The 19,938-nt window shown below is 27.0% G+C and overlaps 3 protein-coding genes across 4 annotated transcripts in view; all 3 read left to right on the forward strand.

Annotated features, from left to right (window-relative positions):
- Positions 1-4,040: 4,040 nt before the first annotated feature.
- On the forward strand, positions 4,041-5,054 carry LOC101499938 (protein SRC1). Its single transcript, XM_004489619.4, has 2 exons — positions 4,041-4,430; positions 4,848-5,054. The coding sequence occupies exon 1, from the start codon at positions 4,099-4,101 to the stop codon at positions 4,399-4,401; it is 303 nt and encodes a 100-aa protein (XP_004489676.1). The 5' UTR covers positions 4,041-4,098; the 3' UTR covers positions 4,402-4,430; positions 4,848-5,054.
- Positions 5,055-13,650: 8,596 nt separating this feature from the next.
- On the forward strand, positions 13,651-16,026 carry LOC101500280 (protein VAPYRIN). The gene has a single exon (XM_004489620.4). The coding sequence runs from the start codon at positions 14,142-14,144 to the stop codon at positions 15,765-15,767; it is 1,626 nt and encodes a 541-aa protein (XP_004489677.1). The 5' UTR covers positions 13,651-14,141; the 3' UTR covers positions 15,768-16,026.
- A 2,135-nt stretch (positions 16,027-18,161) lies between these two features.
- LOC101500594 (5-methyltetrahydropteroyltriglutamate--homocysteine methyltransferase) overlaps positions 18,162-19,938 on the forward strand; it is a 4,490-nt gene continuing 2,713 nt past the window's right edge. The window contains exons 1-5 of one of the 2 annotated variants that reach the window (XM_004489622.4): positions 18,162-18,300; positions 18,500-18,859; positions 18,997-19,084; positions 19,357-19,484; positions 19,758-19,931. In XM_004489622.4, coding sequence (XP_004489679.1) covers positions 18,510-18,859; positions 18,997-19,084; positions 19,357-19,484; positions 19,758-19,931 — 740 coding nt within the window. In that variant the 5' untranslated portion in view covers positions 18,162-18,300; positions 18,500-18,509. The remainder of the gene's footprint in view (positions 18,301-18,499; positions 18,860-18,996; positions 19,085-19,356; positions 19,485-19,757; positions 19,932-19,938) is intronic. The other variant, XM_004489623.4, reaches the window with a different exon arrangement.

Consider the following 19,938-nt stretch of genomic DNA (forward strand, 5'->3'; position numbering starts at 1 on the left):
AATTGATCCCACACATCATTCAAATAACCTGAAATTTTGCCTTTTTTTATTTTTTATTTTTATACAGAAAAAACCTTCAAATTGTTAAGCATGAATAACCGCATCACATTGTAAAGCACTTTGAACACCTTACCAAGTCAAGATATGTGATCAAACATTGTTGGAGAGCTGACATTGAAAAAATAAATGCACTAAAGATTCCCCTGTTTCATAACCACCATTATATAACATATTTTGCTCGATCGAAACTCTTTCTAGCCAAATTGTCCTTCGTTGGGAGTTGATTAACCATAAGGTCTCACACAAAGAGAGACACTTTTAGAGGGACAAATTTATTCCAAATGAATTCAACAAAAGAGTCAATTGTGTTAGCATCCTCTACTAGATAATTGTACGCCATTTAACTAAGTATTGATCTCCAAAGGCATGACACTACGACAACATGTCCACAATATCTTTCGCCAAAACAAAATTATGCAACAACATATTGCACTCCAAAATCAATTTTTTTTTTCTAGACAAACAAATTTCTCCTCCACCTCCACGCCTCTCTTCCAGCCCCTCAATCACAACTAAACATTTCCGCTACCAAAATATGTTTATTCACCGCTAAACTAAACACCTATTGAAGCCTATCACACCACTGACCTCTATAAGGGTCACACCAAAAGGACATGTTTGTACCATTACTCACGACATGACTCAAATTAATAGAAAACCAAATTACCCTCCCATTAACCACTCTATCATACATTGAATTTAGATCTTTCCGCCAACCAAAAGCCCAAGACGAATTCCTCCTAACCACACAAAGCACTTTGAACCACAAACCTTGTTGATCTGTCTTTATCCTCCAAACTCATCTACTTAATAAAACAAATTTAAACTCTCTCAATCTACGAACATCAATATCATTCTCAATAATTTTGCACTTGTGGAAGGTGAGACTGACATGCTTGGAGCTTTTTAAAAAAAAATTGTGAAGGCATGTGACATCACCAGCCAACATGCATATGTGTTGCGTCCAATACATTGCTCAAAACTTCATGAGGGAGTTCAAATATGTCATGCTTCAGAAAAAAGAATTGCAAATATGAGTAATAATCTCTTTCTAACTTATTAATTAGTTTAAATTTTACTTATTTTCTCGTACACAATTTGACACATTTTTACTTATTTTTAATATAGGTTACATATCAAATGAGTCTACACTTAAATATTGCCCTAGTGAAATCGTCGTGACAAACCAAGAGGATTTAAGGAAAATATAATACATTATTATTATTATTGTAGAAATGGAGCATTATGTTTAAACTGAGACAATTTGATATTTTTTTAAAATAGAATATTTATAAAACAAATTTTTTTATAAATAAAACAAATTTTCCATCTTTCTTTTTTTTTTATATAAAGGAAAATTAAAAGGAAAACCTAAAAAACAAAACAAGGAAAAGACACCCTTATACAATTATCGTCCAAGAAGAGCAATAAATTGGGAGGTGGAGTAAGTACAACAATGACACTGAAATATTCACTAAGATTAAGATTAGCCCGTTTGTCAACACACTGATCAACTTCACGATGATAGTCGTGATTAATTTCACAACTCCATTCTCCATGACCCATAAGAGATATGACTTCTTGAAGAAGAGACATACGGTAGAGATTATCCGTCTTACTTGACTGAAATATATTGACCACAATAAGAGAGTCTATCATTATGAGATCATGAACCAACCTCCAAAACTCAGTTAGCACAAAGGTAGCTCGACCAAGATTGCAGAAGAAATTATGAATATAAACTCCTCTATGGTATTTGATAAGCCCTCCACAAGCAACGATGTTTGTTGTGCCATAACAAGAACCATCAATATTGAACCTGAAAGAATTTACATAAGGAGGATACTATTTAATGTTTATCTCACTCATGCGACCCTCTATAAAGAAAGAAGAGCTAAGGTAAAGGTGCTGATGAATGTAGAAAAATTATCTATTAAAGGATTGCAAATATTGCTCAGGTTATGTAGTGTTCCTGAGAAAAATATTAGATTCATGTTCGTCCACAACATATTTACTATTATACCAAACACTAGAAGCCAATGACCTTTGGTCGAACAAATATCAGTTAACGTAAAATTGAATCTAATCCATTGAAAAATCCGAGGTTAAAAAATGCTAACATTATTTTTTATCATTTAATTGTGTTGGATTTGATTACGAATATATATTATTTTTAATCATTTTTATATACTCAATTATATATTTTATTTTAAATAAACTCTTCACATGGTTGCATTTTCAAGATACAACCTCCTACAAAAGTAAAAAAATAAAAATCGATTTTAATAAATGGTTTCATCTTATAGATACATTATTTTTTTAGGAATCTATATATAAAATGTTATAATTACGAAGAAAAAAAATCATAATAAATGCAAGACATTAAGTTTACACAATATTTAATTTAATAATATTAACATTTTCTAATTCAACTAGCCTAACATTTTAATACATTATTATTTAATTTGAAATGGTACATGATGTTTAATCCGATACAATTTTTGGCATTTTAAAAATAAAAAGGAATTTGACAATTTATTTTATAAATAAAACAAAATTTCCATCATCTAATATATTATTAATAACCATTAATAAAATAATAATAATCTTAACATTCGATAGTTAAAAATCAGGACGTTTTATAAATAAAAAAAGAAAAAGGGAAAAAGAAAAAAAGGACACTTCAATATTATTCCTAATCTGGTGCACGACTCTAGGCATTGGTGAGCATCATTATCTCAATAGCATTGGATGCTGTTTTACTCCACCAACCAAAATATTCCATATTTACTACCACACTCAAAATTGTACTATTCTACTTTTAAAATGTAGATACCCCAAAAACCCAAAAATAAGTTTAGTAATGTTTTCTTTTTACAATATATAGAAGTTATTTTTTACTTTACAATGTATCTTTAGTTCTTCAATGTACGTGGACGGGAACACGGAACTAATTCTACATATAAGGAAATTTATTTAATAGGTTTAAATTTCTAACATGTGTTTTTTTTAGCAAAAATATAATGTAAAGTTATTATATGGTTAGTTTACATTCTAACTATGTTGATGTTTTAAGTCAAATATTCATTATTTGCAATACACTAAAATATTATTAAGAGTAAAAAAAACATATAAGATGTTTAAAGAGACTATACTAACATTTAAGAAAAAAAAATACAAACTAGTGAAAAAAATTCATTCAGATAAAACTATGTGTGTTTATTTATGTCCATTGATTATATATCGAAATCATAATTATATACTTGGAACAACAATATATTAAAGTTATTATACTTTTATCCTATAATAATTGATTTATTTATAAAATAAATTATCTAAAATATCTATCATTTTCAATTTTTAATTATGTGATATTAATAATATTTTTTAATTATACCTTCTTATTAATATTACATCAATCACTCTTTATCGTAACATATTCCACTTTTTATTTATAATAAATAATAATAGAATTTAATTAATTTTTATACATCATTAATGTAAAATATTTTACGTTGATAATTCATTATAATTAATTATATTTGTGATTTTAGAAATGATAAAAGTAAAAATGAAATATTTTTATTTATTTAGACGATTGTAATTAACTAACAATATAAAAAAAATTATATTATCAATATATATAAATTAAATCTATAATAAAAAATAGTAACTAGATAAATGTTGAATAATGGTTATTTTAGTAAAAATGACATTCTCCTTAATTTCTTAATAGGTATAAAATAATCAATGATGTGTAAAGAAATAATTAATTTTAGAATTTATATTTGACTATAGGTTATCAATAAATAAATTAGGATAAGAGAAAACTATAGTATTTTCTACCGACCAATATCTAAAAATACCGCGTACACGTACACACGCACATGGTCATTTCCGTAATTTAAGTCAAAATAATATAATCTATTAAATCACATTAATTTCCATAACTTCTATTTTATGCCTATAAATTGAATATCTTCACTTGTTGATATCACAAAATCAAAACCAAACAAAGAAAAAAAAGAGCCACAAAAAATGTCAGGAATCATCAACAAAATTGGAGAAACTCTTCACATTGGAGGACACAAAAAAGAAGAGGAACACAAAGGTGAAAAACATGATCAACACAAAGGAGAAAAACATGATGAACACAAAGGTGAAAAAAAAGGAGAACACAAGGAAGGTATAGTTGAGAAAATCAAAGACAAGATCCATGGTGGTGAGAGTCATGAAAACAAAGGTGAGAAGAAAAAGGATAAGAAAAAGAAAGATAAGAAGAAAAATGAACATGGTCATGATCATCATCATGAGAGTAGTAGCAGCAGCGACAGTGATTAGATCTTCCTAGTATTGCTTCTCTCTTTAAGGTAATAATGTTTGTTTTTTTGTTTCTAAATTCTCTTAAACTTTAGTTTAATATATACTTAATTTCTTTTTAAATGATTCTTTTAATTTAAAATTATTTTAAAATAATGTCTTAATTTAACCATCATCCCCATCAATGTGTTTTGTTTGTGGGGCATAGACCTAATCTAGTCTAAGAAAAGAAGAACAAAAATTTGGGGCTTAGATCCGACCAAGAGAAAGAAATAAAAATAAAACAAAAAAGACAATTTAAAATGGTAATGAGTTGAATTTCTAAAACAGATATTATATTTTTATATAAAAAAAAACAACTATTAGAAATATCTACCTTTATATTTTTTTATTCTAAAGCATGCTCCCAAATTATATTTTAAAATATTTGGACTAATATTTGCTCTTTATTTATTTTCTGATTGCAGCGGTGTATGATACCGTATGGTGGGGAGTCACTCCAAGGTCTTCTTTCTTATGATCCACTAAGAATAATAATAATTGAGAGAGAAATTATGTGTATTTCTATGTTTCTTTAATTTACTTATTAAAAGTATGAGCTAATTGTAAAACCTCACCGTTTTGGTTTGGCTTGGATGTAAATTAGCATAATAATATATAATCTATTAGTGATATCTTTCCTATATTTTGTAACAAGTAAAAAAAAAAAATTATAAATCTTATCCATAGCATAAGAAATGCTTCTAAAATTTCAATGACCAATAACACCTAAACAAATATGGGAATAATATATATTGTTAAGTTTATTTTAATTAACTCACATCGAAGTTTTGAATTTAAATTTTGAATAAATTTTTTTAATTTAATAATATCAACTTTTTTCATTTGAGTTAAAACTTAAAAAGATGTCATGATTTTATATTTTAATCAATATTAAATTTTATAATCTTTAAAATTTGACTTAGATAACTTCTTAATTAAAAATAGCTTTAATTTACAATTTCTAAATAGATCACATATTCGTCAACCAAATAATAATCTAGAGAATTGAAATGCTTGATCTACATTGTAATTGGATAACGTCGAAATGAAACCTAACCAACTAAAAACTTCATGCCAAATATGTGGTGTTGTGTCACGTTGGATAGATTTAGCTGCTTCACATCTACACATACATAGATAATTGGTTGCAAAACTATTTTGTCTATCAAATTGTCATTCACTATAAATTTATCACTTGATATGAGTAAACATCAACTTAATTCACAAGTAACTTTGATTTATCAGAAGTATTCTATTTAGTTACTCATTATATAAATATTAAATTTCAATTAAATTGAATAATTTTACATTATCTTAATTTTGTTGCAAAGGCATTTTACATTTAAAAAATCATAATAATCATACATACAAAAAAATTATATAAATAAGAAATTATTAACGATTGGATCTTATAGTCTATTATAGTCTACATTTTATAAGTTATTATTTAATTTATATTTTTTTAAAATTACAAGTAATTAATTGTAATTTAAAAAAAAATATAAAGTTAAATAAGTTTTTGTTCTTTTTAAAATTTCAAAATTTTATTTTTAGTTTTTATAAAGAAAAAATTTGATTTTGTAGTTCTTAAATTTTTTTTATTTACTTTCAATTTCTATTTTTAAAATTTTGTAAAAAATTGATACTTTAGTCCTAGAAAAAGTCATTGTAAAATTAAAATTGTGACTAAAAGTGAATACATTTTTTAAAAACTAAACTTAAAAAATAAAACATTTGTAGAAGTTAAAAATATATTTAACTAAAAGATATATTATATGTTAGAATTGAAATAACTTGATAAAACATTAGTTATTTTCAAAACTTTGTAAAGGTTTACAATTATTTTTATGAGATAATGTAAGATATCAAATTCGAAGACATAATATATAACGTTCAACCTATTTAACATTCATCAATTAGACTAAGATTTAAGGATGATTTAGAATTTTTATTTACTCAATAAAAAATAAGGAAGCTAATACATACTACTTGTTGATGAATTGGGATACAATAAGACAAATAAAAGGAGAAACCATGAGCTTAGTGCATCAGATGCTAAAGTTGTTGTGATTTACACTTTATGAACAACTGCCATTGATTCCTGGAATGCGATCGTCTGCATAAAATAAAAAAACCCGCATTTACACTTTTTATATTTTTAGAGTAGTTAGATCAAAATCAAATAATTTATATTTAAAATTAGATATTTTTTTTAATCAAAATAAAGGTCAATCGTTAGATTTTAATTGAAGGACTCTAAAGGTGCTGAATGGAAGAATGATGGATTTTTTATTTGAATATTCCACTTTTATTTTTTTATTATTGAATTATTCTAATTTGAAAAGTATTTTACGTGAATTTTTTTTAAGTAAAAAATCATTTTTCGGGAAACTACCATCTGAAGGAATAATCTTTAAACTGTTATTGAAAGTTGTTTCTTCGTAGAACGATCAATAACTATTAATTTTTTATTTTTTTATTTTTATTTTTAACATTTGTTATTAATTATTTAATAAATGAAAATTAATTAAATTATTTAAAAAATAAAAATACTAATAATAAATTAAAATAAAATACATTAATAAATTATAAATTAATTTAAATTTTAATTATTTATTATAATAAATTATAAATATAATTATAATTAAAAATGATTATAATTAAAATGATTAAATTCAAAATAATTAAATTACATTATAAATTTTAAAAAATACATTAAAATTAAAAAAAAATACATCAAATTTGTTGCAAATAATAATAAAATTAAATAAAAAGAAAATTATATGAATAACATGAAAATGAAACGAAATACATTAAATTAACGATAAAAATACATAACATTTGAGAAGAAAAAAAACATCAAATTTATATTAATGATGTCCACCTAAATGACCTCTAGTCCCACATCTAAGATGTCGTCGAACTCGTCTAGCTCTCTAAACGAGTTGAGGTTTTTCTGGTTCATCCTGATTTTGATCATTTTCCTCAATGTAAGTTGTAGGTGGATTATAATCACTGCCACCTGCTTCCATAAAATTTTGAGATTAAGGATTATACATCGAATCAAACACAACATAAGCCGACTCAGGAGTTGTGCATCGAGTTCCAAACAAATTATAGAAAAACCCATGTTCTATCAGATAACCGGGGGTTGATATTTTTGGCACTGACGGAATATAAGTCGGTGGTGGATCAACAATTTTAGCTACACTTTACAGAGAACTATATCTTGCAACGAAACCCGGTGCAATATCTATAGGAGGATGTGGTTGTTGCAAATTTGGGCATGATATCGTTTGTCTTGTGTCGCTCTAGAATCTTCCAAACCATCAATATTTCCACTTGCACAAAAGTAACTATATTATTTTATATTATTTTTTCTTTTTTTATATTATCTTTTCTTTTTTAAAATCAATTGCTTACCATATTACTAATTTTATTATATTTTTATTTTTGTTATATTCGAAGGGTTTAATTGTGGTGGTCTAAATTTCACTAAAGTTCATCATAACGACGTAGAAAGATACCGAAAAACAATTGATCACACGATGATCGAGAAAGTAATATATTCATTCACATTTATTTGAACTTTTTAAATATTTTTTTTTTATATTTGTTATAATTACTTTAACTTATTTTTACATATCAATTTTATTGGAGACCTTATCTTGGATTCCAACATGATGTTTCCGAATAAGAGATGGTCACTTGGACTGGATGTACTTATCTACTTTGTTATCATATTGTTGAAAAATATCATACAGATAGAGTCACACTTCAGTTCAGTTTCCATCAACAAATATCACAACCACCAGAGGATATGAAAATGTACCATGAGGTCGACATGAGGCGTGAGATTGATGATAATTGGAATTGGGTTTGGAGGAACGAAATTAAACATTGGAACAAGTGCCAAAATTATGTGTTGCGAGGTAACGTCGTACAAGGTGTTTTATGTCATAGCACATAATATATGATTTGGTTTAGACAACACACCAAATTATTATATCTGTAGAACAATATCTCTGTGATCCACAACCGACTCAGTATTACGTCCCGTCAGTGCCAGAAATACCAACCCCCGGTTATCCGACATAACATGAACTTTTCTATATTTTGTTTGGAATTCAGTGCACAACTCCTAATTCGGCTTATGATGTGTTTGATTCGATGTATAATCCTCAGTCTCAAAATTTTATGGAAGCAGATGACAGTGGTTCTAATCCACTTACAACTTACATTGAGGAAAATGATCAAAATCAGGATAAACCGAAATAACCTCAACTTATTCAGAGAGCTAGACGAGTTCGACGACATCTTAGATGTGGGACTGGAGGTTGTTTAGGTGGACATCATTAATATAAATTTGATGTTTTTCTTCTCAAATGTGATGTATTTTTATCGTTGATTTAATGTATTTCGTTTCATTTTTATGTTATTAATATAATTTTTTTATTATTTAGTTGTTATTATTATTATTTGCAACAAATTTGATGTATTTTTTTAAAAATTTAATCATTTTAATTATAATTATTTTTAATTATAATAATTGTTTATTATAATAAAAATAATAATTAAAATATAAAATTAATTTATAATTTATTAATGTATTTTATTTTAATTTATTATTAATATTTTTATTTTTTAAATAATTTGATTAATTTTAATTTATTAAATAATTAATAATAAATGTTAAAATAAAAAAAAATAGGCTAATTGCATGTCGTTCCCCGGAAAAACGACTTTCTGTAACAGTTTAAAACTTATTCCTTCAAGCTGATCGATTCCGAGAAAACGATTTCTTACTTGAAAAAAAAATAAAACATTCACACAAATACTTTTCAAATTAGGACAATTTAATAATAAAAAAATAAAAGTAGAATATTTAAATAAAAAATCCCAAGAATGTGAGCTTTAATTGACTATAAAAAATCTGATTTCTAGATTCCTCTATATGAGAAATCATACAAGCTTACCTATGCTTCACACAAAACAAGAAGGTAAACATTTGAGTGGAAACAGATATCATAAAGTTGATAGAAATTTGGATCTTCTTTGAATAAGTTCATTTTAGGTGCTTGGCTACCCTAAGGTCGTGGAACAATGCATCAACTATGGAAATTATTAGATGTTTAATATATAACTCCATCTATTTCGTAAAATAATTGTCTTAAAATAATTGAAATTTTAATTTTTAAGGTAACATGGTGTAGCTTGTGTCCACTCTTCCTGTTCTTTTTGACAATTGTGTGCGATTGATCATCTACTCTATTCATCATTTATAACTATTTTTTTGAACACATTGTACCACCAACTCTTTTAACCTCTAACATCGAAGATCTTGAGTAATGAATGCCAATTTTTGAGTTTTGCGATTTAAAGATTTTTTAAATGGGATGTTTTTATATCTATAATTATATGAAATTGGTTGATTGATTATGAATTAAGGATTAGTAATATACTTGTGTTGTGAAATTATTGTTAGAGTTTTTGGTTTGTTCAAAAATGGGAATTTGATAGTATTTTTTAAAATTGAGGGATTTAATAATTTTTATAAGGAGAAATTTAAAAACTTTTTCTTACAATTTTTACACGAAAAAATTGCAAACCCTCACAATTTTGTACAGATAAATTGCAACCTTCTCAAAGACATATAATTATTCAAATCCCCAATGCATCCAAAGAACTAAAATTGTTGTGGTGAATAAATTTAAACCAATTTTTTATATTTATAAACACTCTCTGTATCTTTCTTCTTCACTATTTAATACGAAATTGAGATGAGTGTACAACTTTGTAGAACAAAATATCTAAATTCTTATTTCAAATTATAATTAATTACAAATGTAAACTTAATTTTGCTCCAAAATAAATAAATATGGATATTAAAATTGATTTTTTGTCTCTAAAATCAATTTTATCCTCTCCAAAAATAAAATCAATTCTAAATTTGAGAAAATATAACAAAGGATGATCAATACTCTAAAGAGGATCTAATATTTAAGTAGTGAGTCTTTAGGACAAGTGAGGGACATAAAGAATATATATATATATATGCTTTAGCTTATATTAGATTGAGTCTAGTTTAAACTTTTCTTTTAAAGAGACAATGTTAACGTTTCTACAAAAATTTATTTAGTTAAAAAGTTTATGCTACTGATCATATAATAAATCTTTAGGTCTATCAGGTTGACCTATTTAAATAAATATAAATAATATTATTTTATCATTATAATTATTATATTAAAAATTTGATATTTTTGTTAGATATTCAATTTTTAGTAATTTATGCATATTAACCTTTTTTAATTTTTTGACATATTTAAATGTAATATTATAAAATAGAATTGAATTATGATGTGTATAAAGTCATATTTTCTAAAATGCCATGTTAAATATCAAAATAAAACTTAATTTTATTACATATTAATTCGTTAATCTATTTAAAATTATGTTTGATTACTTATTCAAAAATATTAAAATGAAATATATCTTTAAATAGACTCACATAACATACCACACTTTAATCAAAATCAGACTTATATTTAAAAACTAAATTTATGACATACCATATATCAGACTATAAATATTTTGATAGATTAAACTCAAACTTTATAAAATCTAATTTAACTCGTCTATTTCCACTCTACGCAAATACCTCATTGAATAGCTGAAAAGTGAAAAGTCTAATTTAAAGTACAAAAACCCCTTCATGTTCTTGAATGAACTACAGTAGTTTGTAGGTTGACATAATATACGAATTAATGGGTGTTGATAGCAATAAAAATGTTTAAACAATTCCAATGATTAGTAAACATTTTGATTCTTCCTTCTATATTCTACTAAAGGTGGACTCTCTTAATACACATTTTTGTTGGCAAAATTGTGCACAGAGAAATTAAAAAACATAACATGATAACTACAAAAAATAAAATAAAAAAATTATGACTATTGTCAAATGATAAAAAAAAAACACTATATAAATATTTTTACTACATATAGATTTCCCTCAAATACACTTATTTTTAGATACATTCATATCATCTAAAATAAATATTTACATTTCACAACACTCTAAACAAAGACTATAAAATAAAAAAGAAAATCATATACAACCATAATTGTTTCTAGTCAATGCATCTAGAAGAATTAATACCATATATAACTTTAATATTATCTTTCTTTATAATGTTAAATGATACAAGACTATTTAATATGTATTATTTCAATCAAATCTAATACGTTTATAGTAGAATAATACACCACAAATTAAAATAAATGATGTAGGCAAAATTGCTCAAAATAATGTTATAAAAAAATGATAAAACCAATTTTATGTTTTTTTTTACCAAGATCAAAATGAATCTACACTCAATAATTAAAAGATTCAACTCATTATATGGCGAAAAAACATAAATTCAAATATCTTACCTTTTCCTAAAAATTTTGTTGGTGGATAGTAATATATTAATAACTTTGTGAGTATTCATGGAATCTATGATTTTTCTAGTCTAGGGTGCAATGGAGACCAAACTAATTTTCTAATTAAACTTTATATTATATATAAAAAAAGAAGAGGTATATACTTTCAATACAATATTTGTATGAGACCATATATAGTATATAGTTATGCATTCTCTTTTTTTTAGTGGTTATTTCATAAGAGGACAAAAACAACTTATGCAAACAAAGCAGAAAGCAACACCACAAGAATCTTATATATTAGTTTGTGTCGTCACTATAGTTGGCTAAGTAAACGAATGTACTCGAATCATATAATTTTGCACCTTGCATACTCAGAATCACATAAAATATTCTTGTTTCTTGTTGGTCACGTAGGAATGTTTTCCAAATTGCCAAACCAAAAATATTATATACCTTCTTGTACTTTTCAAACCAAACCATAAATAGTATATTTTATTGATGGATATCCAAAATATGTTTGGTTTTACGGTAATAAAAATTAATTTTAAATAAATTGATTTTATTTAAACGTGAATTAAATATAAAATAATTTTCGTTTGAGTAAATTTATGTAAAAGTAAGTTCAACAATAAATTTCAGTAAAAATCATATTCATACTCAAAAATTTTAAATCATTAAATTCTACTTAAGAACAATCAAACATATTAAAATCAATTTTACACCTCCAAACATAAAATCAAATATACTTATATGAATTTCAACCCAATAAAATAAAGTGTATTTGAAAGAATATGTTAAAATATGTGTTGCTAACCTTTTATTTTTTATCATACAAAATTAGACCCTCTATTGCCCTATGCAACAAGTTATACAAGATAGAGAAGAAAAAAAAAATGAAAAAAAATGAAAAACTAAAAGAGTTAAAAAGAAAGTGAGAGAGATCGATGGAGAGATGTTGAGAGTCTCATATTAAATGAGATTTAACTCGAAAACATATTTATAGGTTGATTTTGTAAGATCGAGTTATACCTAATTTAAATTCCAAGATGATATTAGATTACTTGAATCATGCTCTAATCGAATAGGATATGACATAAAAATATATTTATAAAATTTTAACTTTTATTAAATCTAACTTAAATTATAGTGTTTTGATCTTTATAGTAGATCTAAATTTCAAATTCATAGTGAATGTGGAGGATGTAGAGAAAAGTGAGATGTATATGATCCATGTCGCATAGATTAATATCTCAAGCAAGGTTTTTTAACAAAAAAAATCGGTAGCTTTTAGACTCTTGAAAAGTTAATTTGGTACAAAACCAAAGTTGAGACATTTTCATAAATGATGAATCGAAACGTGTCAATTTTTTTTACAGGACAGAAAAAACAAAATTACTATTTTTCAAGGTATCATGATATATATTTAAACCAATTTGATTAATATATTGATATGACCTCGTATAGCTAGCTAGCAACATATAATATTCTAATATATCCAAATGGCTATATAATAATATTCTCACCAAAACAAACATAGGAATATGATTATTAAACAACAAATTTGGCCCTTTCAATGCAAATGCAAACTATCATCATAAAATAAATCAATGAAAGTGTTGAGAAGCACAAACAACAAAGAGATTAATTAATTATCTTTTTAACTTATACAACTAAATTATTCAATTTATACACAAAATTCATAAGCCGAATAGAACAAGTCACATTGTTTTTTTCATCACCACTTGGCACATTCTAGTTCATAGCCGGCACCTATAGTTTCATATATTTTCATTCATTCACACGTTACCTTAAAATAAAAACAAACCTTCACCAAACCCCTTCACCAATTCACGTAACTTTCTTTCATTTTCTCTTCTTTTTCCTTATACTTTTCCTTCCAAACTCACCAACATCAACAACAACAAAAATCCATCATATACCAAAAGTGTTGTAAATTGTGAAAAAACAAACAAAAAATTCACATAACTTTCTTTTCATTTTCTATTGTTTTTCTAGCTTTTTCCTCATAGTTTTCCTTCCAATCTCATCAAAAACAACAACAAAAATCTATCAAACTATAAATCATCATAAACCAAAAGTGTTGTGAATTGTGAAACAAAACAAAAAATCACATCACTTTTTCTCTTTTTCATGCCTTTTCCCTATGTTTTTCCTTCCAAACCCACCTACAAAAATCTACAATAAATCATAAACCATAATCAAAAACCAAATTTTTTGTTGTTGTGAAACATCAAACAAACAAAAACCAAAACAAATCCTAAACCCAAAAAAAAATGGATAGACTCATAAAGTTAGAACCATCAAACATAGTACTAATAAAAGTTGAACAAGGCCAAAAATGTCAAGGAAAAATAACCTTAAACAATGTCATGTACACTATGCCAGTTGCATTTAGGATTCAACCACTCATCAAAACAAGATACACAATCAAACCTCAATCAGGAATCATCTCACCATTAGCATCACTCATCATAGAAATCACATATCATCCTCCACAAGGCTTAAACTCAAATCTTCCTCATTCTTTTCCTTACTCAGATGATTCTTTTCTTCTCCATAGTGTTCTTGCTCCTGGTGCAGCCATCAAAGAACCTTCATCGATGTTTGATTCTGTTCCAAGTGATTGGTTCACAACAAAGAAAAAACAAGTCTTTATTGATAGTGCTATCAAAGTTATGTTTGTTGGATCACAAATTTTGACTCAACTTGTTGAAGATGGAAACTCAATGGATGAGATTAGAGAAGTTCTTGAAAAGAGCGACCCTTTATTGGAATCTGTTAATTCTAAAGACTCAAAAGGCCAAACTTTACTTCACTTGGCAATTTCCAAAAAAAGACCCGATCTTGTTCAATTGTTGTTGGAATTCAAGCCTGATATTGAAGCTACTAATAGTGTTGGATCAACTCCACTTGAGGCTGCATCTTCTTGTGGTGAAGCTTTGATTGTTGAGCTTCTTTTAGCTCATAAGGCCAACACAGAAGGATCAGAATCCTCGACGTTTCAACCGATTCATCACGCTTCGAGAGAAGGACACATGGAGATTCTTAGACTTCTTTTACTCAAAGGAGCAAAAGTTGATTCTTTAACAAAAGATGGAAACTCATCTTTACACATAGCTGTTGAAGAACATAGAAGAGACTGTGTTAGGCTTTTGTTGGCGAACGGGGCAAAAACCGATGTTCGAAATACAAGAGAAGGTGACACACCTTTACACATAGCAGCAGCCACAGGAGATGAGAATATGGTGAAGTTGTTACTTCATAAAGGGGCTACAAAATATGTGAGAAATAAATTAGGTAAAACACCATTCGATGTGGCTGCAGAGAATGGTCATTCGCGCCTGTTTGATGCGCTTCGTTTAGGGGACAGTTTATGCACGGCTGCTCGAAAAGGCGAGGCGAGGGCAATCCAAAAGGTTTTAGAAAGTGGTGGAGTGATCAATGGAAGGGATCAAAATGGTTGGACAGCACTTCATAGAGCTTCATTCAAAGGTAGAATGGATGTTGTTAGGTTACTTGTGGAAAAAGGTATTGATTTGGATGCAAAAGATGAAGATGGTTATACAGCTTTGCATTGTGCAGCTGAATCAGGACATGCTGATGTGACTGAGTTTTTGGTTAAGAAAGGTGTTGATGTTGAAGCAAGGACTAATAAGGGTGTGAGTGCTTTGCAAATTGTTGAGTCGTTGAATTATGTAGGGATTACAAGGATACTTGTTAATGGTGGAGCTAGTAGAGAAGGTTTAGGTGAAAAAGTACTATTTGCACCTGCTAAAATTCCAATTGGGAGTACTAAAATTGAAGGTGGAAGTGTGACGATCATGAAGAAAAAGATGAGTAGTAGAACTAGGGTTCTAAGGGGTAGTTTCGATCGTTCGATGCCTTTGGCTGTGCTCTAGTATTAGAGTCAACATGAGGTTTTAAACTGTGGTTACAATTACGGTCGCAAATGCGATTACGATGATGTTGTGGTATTTGATATTATAGAAAATTGCAGATAAATATAGTTGATGCATATGTAATTTAAAACATTGGGGGATTGTGGCTTGGAAGATTTGAATGAGAAGAAATTGAGATGGTTTTATTTTGTGATATGGTTGTAATTTTAATAATTAATAGAATTGTAGATTTGATAAATGAGAAGAAATTTCTTTGTAATGGTGATGATTGTTGCTCAATATTACTTCATAAAAAAATTTAGAACAAAAAAAAAAAAAATTAAATACAACAATTTTTTTGTAACATATTTTAGTTAATTTAATTATTTTTTTATAAAAGATTAATGAGGTGCAGAAACATTACTATAGAAGAAGACATTTCGAACACTCCAACTACAAACAATCATATGCAACACTAAAAAAATTATTGGGGTGATAATCTCCAATAATATAATTGTTTAGAATGAAAAACAATATCTCATTAAAAATTTTAATATAAAAATTCAATGTAATAAAATTACGATGAAAGAAAAAAGAATATCCTAAAAAAAATGTTCATTACACATCTTGATATATAACAATGTTCATCATTTGTGTTCTGGAAGACTAGAGGAATGTCTTTCACTTATAATAGGTTAGATAAAAAGTGGCCCAACAAACTTTGGAGAAACTCTAAAATGATTTTAAAATTTTAAAATGAATTTAAGTCAAACCTTTGTAAGGTGAAATATGTTTTTGTTTAAAAAAAAAAGAAATGTTTCTTTCTTATTAATAAGTTTTTATTCTATATTTTATTTAATTTGACTCTTAGCATATATTGAAAGAGATTAATTATTACGAACTTTCAGTATAAATTTTTTTACATCGTCCACGTATCACAATCATTCATATATATTATTTTATAAATAATTATAAATAAATTTTTTTTTTAATAATTTAATGATTTTTATTAATTAATTAACAATATAAAAACTATTAACACTATTAATGTATATAAATTAAATTCATATTAAAATAATTTTCCCATTTATTTTTCTTTCGTTTGACGGTTTAACAAAATATTCTCTTTTTAAAAAACTGAAACTCTATATTCTATTCGTTAAATTTTTCTAAAATAAATTACCTATGTAGTAAAAGGTCGGGTTAGGTTAGGGACGTGATTGAAATATTGTTTGTTTTATATATATTTTTTGTTGTGAAAGTTTGTTTTATAGTTTAATCATATGCTTTTTGTTGTCATTATGTTATCTGGTCTTACTACTATTGTGTCTTACTTCTTCCTTGGGGCAATTAAGGTTGGTTAGTCAAAATTCCAATAATGTTTTACTTTGATTTGGCAAAATTGTATTAATAATCAATTATCATACCATAATTTATGTTAGGATTATGTAGAAAATCTTACATCAACATAATATAGTTTCAATATAATAACGATTAATTATTAACATTTGCGATTTAAAAAAAAATTGAAAAAAATTTAAAAATGTATTTTAACCAAACTTGTTTGAGTTGCTTGCACTACTAAAAGTAAGGTAGCAGTCGTTGGTTGGTGTCCAATTTCAAAAGCTAGCTAGCCAACCATATTATGTTATTGACCGATACCAACCACGCATCATTTCATATTAATTGGATTCTTTTTATATATATTTTCCTTATATTTTTAAGTATTCTATTTTTTTTCTTTAAAATTAAAGGATCAAATATTTTTTATGTGAAAATATTATAAATTATTTCATTTATTTTACTACAAACATTTATAATATTATAGATTATTTTCGACATTATCCTTAATTATCTACTCTAAGTTATCCAAAGTACAATATTTCCTTTTTTTCTTTCCATTGTCTATCTACCTTTAAATTCTTTATTTTTGATAACTTTGATAATTTTAATTAATCATTAGTTTCACTAAAATTATCGAAGTTATAAAATTCATTTCCAAAAAATCTTAAAAGTACAATATTTTCTTAAATAATTGATATATTAAAAAGACTTTAAACCATTAAAGATTAAATTAATAAAATACTCTAATCCAAGGTAAATAATAAGATAAGTGGGTATAGTGCACAAATAATTTTAACCTTTAAATTATTAATACATATAGATTCAATGATAAACTCTCAATACATCATTTTTTTTTTACTTTTACTTCTATAAACTCTATTAAAACTCTCTCGTCAAAACATCATCGATCGTCACAACTCATCCATTTCTGAGAGCGACATAAATTTAGAGATATAAATAGATAAATAGATTCTTATGTTTTTCAAAAACTATTAAAAAAATAAAAATCCTAATAGTGATTATTTATGATTTTTGTAAAATGAAGTGGTGGGTTGAGTAAGAAAAGATATTGGGTGGGGCTATTAGAGGTAGTTGGAAAGCAATGAAGAAAATGAGTGAGTACTATAAATAGTCCTAAGTTCACTCCAATTCTGTCGCGCCATTTGATTGTTAAGAAACTCAAGAACTGGTCTCTCTCTCCATAATAAGGGTGCGTGAGACTCTCACTCTCATTCATCCATTTTTAACTCTTTTTCATTATATTTATATTCTTCATTACTTCCTCATTATCATCTCTTCTTTCTCTATTCTTCTAACACTATCATTTCATCATCATTTTTTTCTCTTTATTAATATTATTAACCGGTAATTATTATTTCATCTTAATCTTCTTTTTCACGTATCAAAAGTTTGCAGAAAATGGCATCACATATTGTTGGATATCCTCGCATGGGTCCCAAGAGAGAGCTGAAGTTCGCTTTGGAATCATTCTGGGATAAGAAGAGCAGTGCTGAGGATTTGCAGAAGGTGTCTGCTGATCTCAGAGCATCTATCTGGAAACAGATGGCTGCTGCTGGGATCAAGTACATTCCTAGCAACACTTTTGCATACTATGATCAAGTGCTCGATACCACCGCCATGCTCGGCGCTGTTCCAACAAGATATGGATGGACTGGTGGGGAGATTGGTTTTGATACTTACTTCTCCATGGGCAGGGGTAATGCATCTGTGCCTGCTATGGAGATGACCAAGTGGTTTGACACCAACTAGTAAGTCATCATGGTTCATGTTTTTCTTGTATCAGTAGAATTTGAACAAACTGCTATTTTGTGCGATCTCTAATTGACTCATTAGTTTGTTTTTTATGATCTAACTATGAAACTTATGTGTATGTGGATTGATGCAGCCACTTTATTGTCCCTGAATTGGGACCTGATGTGAATTTCACTTATGCTTCCCACAAGGCAGTGAATGAATACAAGGAAGCTAAGGCGGTATGCATTTAAAGTTATTTTTTACTTTGTATGTCAATGTGAGTGATGCATTTAATTGTGTTAGAGAGATGCATTTTCGGAAATACTGAAAACAATGTTTTTTTATTTTTTTCTAAATTTTTGGAAATAGTCCGATCTATTTTGAAAATGCATTTTCAAAAACTTCCATACTGCCTTCTCTTTATCAGTGAAAATGCATTGTTTTGTGTGGCAGGTTTTCATGTGTTTATCTATCTATACATTTGTTTCTGAATATTTCATTTTTCTTCCAGCTTGGAGTAGATACAGTTCCTGTCCTTGTTGGCCCAGTAACATATTTGTTGCTCTCAAAGCCTGCTAAGGGTGTTGATCCATCATTTGATCTTCTTACTCTCCTCCCAAAAGTCATTTCTGTCTACAAGTAAGAATCTAAGTTGTTGATATTTTGTGCTTTATGATTATGAGCCTGTTTGAAATTTGAATCGGTTAAGTTTATCTATTAGTATAAGTATTTGCGAGATTGTTTGTAAGAGCTTATGAAAACAATTTACTACATGTTAATAAGCTCTTTTCTCCTTATTTCCATGAACTCTCCATGATGGCTTATAAAAACAACTTATACATAAGGACTTAATTAAGTTAAGTTGTATATCCATGTTACTTCTCTAACTTCCGTATTACTATTAAATCTCAGGGAAGTTGTGTCTGATCTTAAGGCAGCTGGTGCTTCATGGATTCAATTTGATGAACCTACCCTTGTATTAGACCTTGAATCTCACAAGTTACAAGCATTTACAGCAGCATACTCAGAACTTGCTTCCACATTATCTGGTTTAAATGTTATTGTTGAAACTTATTTTGCCGACGTTCCTGCT

This window comes from Cicer arietinum, chromosome 2, assembly GCF_000331145.2.
Source record: "Cicer arietinum cultivar CDC Frontier isolate Library 1 chromosome 2, Cicar.CDCFrontier_v2.0, whole genome shotgun sequence".
Lineage (NCBI taxonomy): Eukaryota > Viridiplantae > Streptophyta > Magnoliopsida > Fabales > Fabaceae > Cicer > Cicer arietinum.

What these genes read in the sequence shown, in the direction of transcription:
- LOC101499938 (XM_004489619.4), top strand. Translation starts at nt 4,099, where the DNA reads ATGTCAGGAATCATCAACAAAATTGGAGAAACTCTTCACATTGGAGGA.
- LOC101500280 (XM_004489620.4), top strand. Translation starts at nt 14,142, where the DNA reads ATGGATAGACTCATAAAGTTAGAACCATCAAACATAGTACTAATAAAA.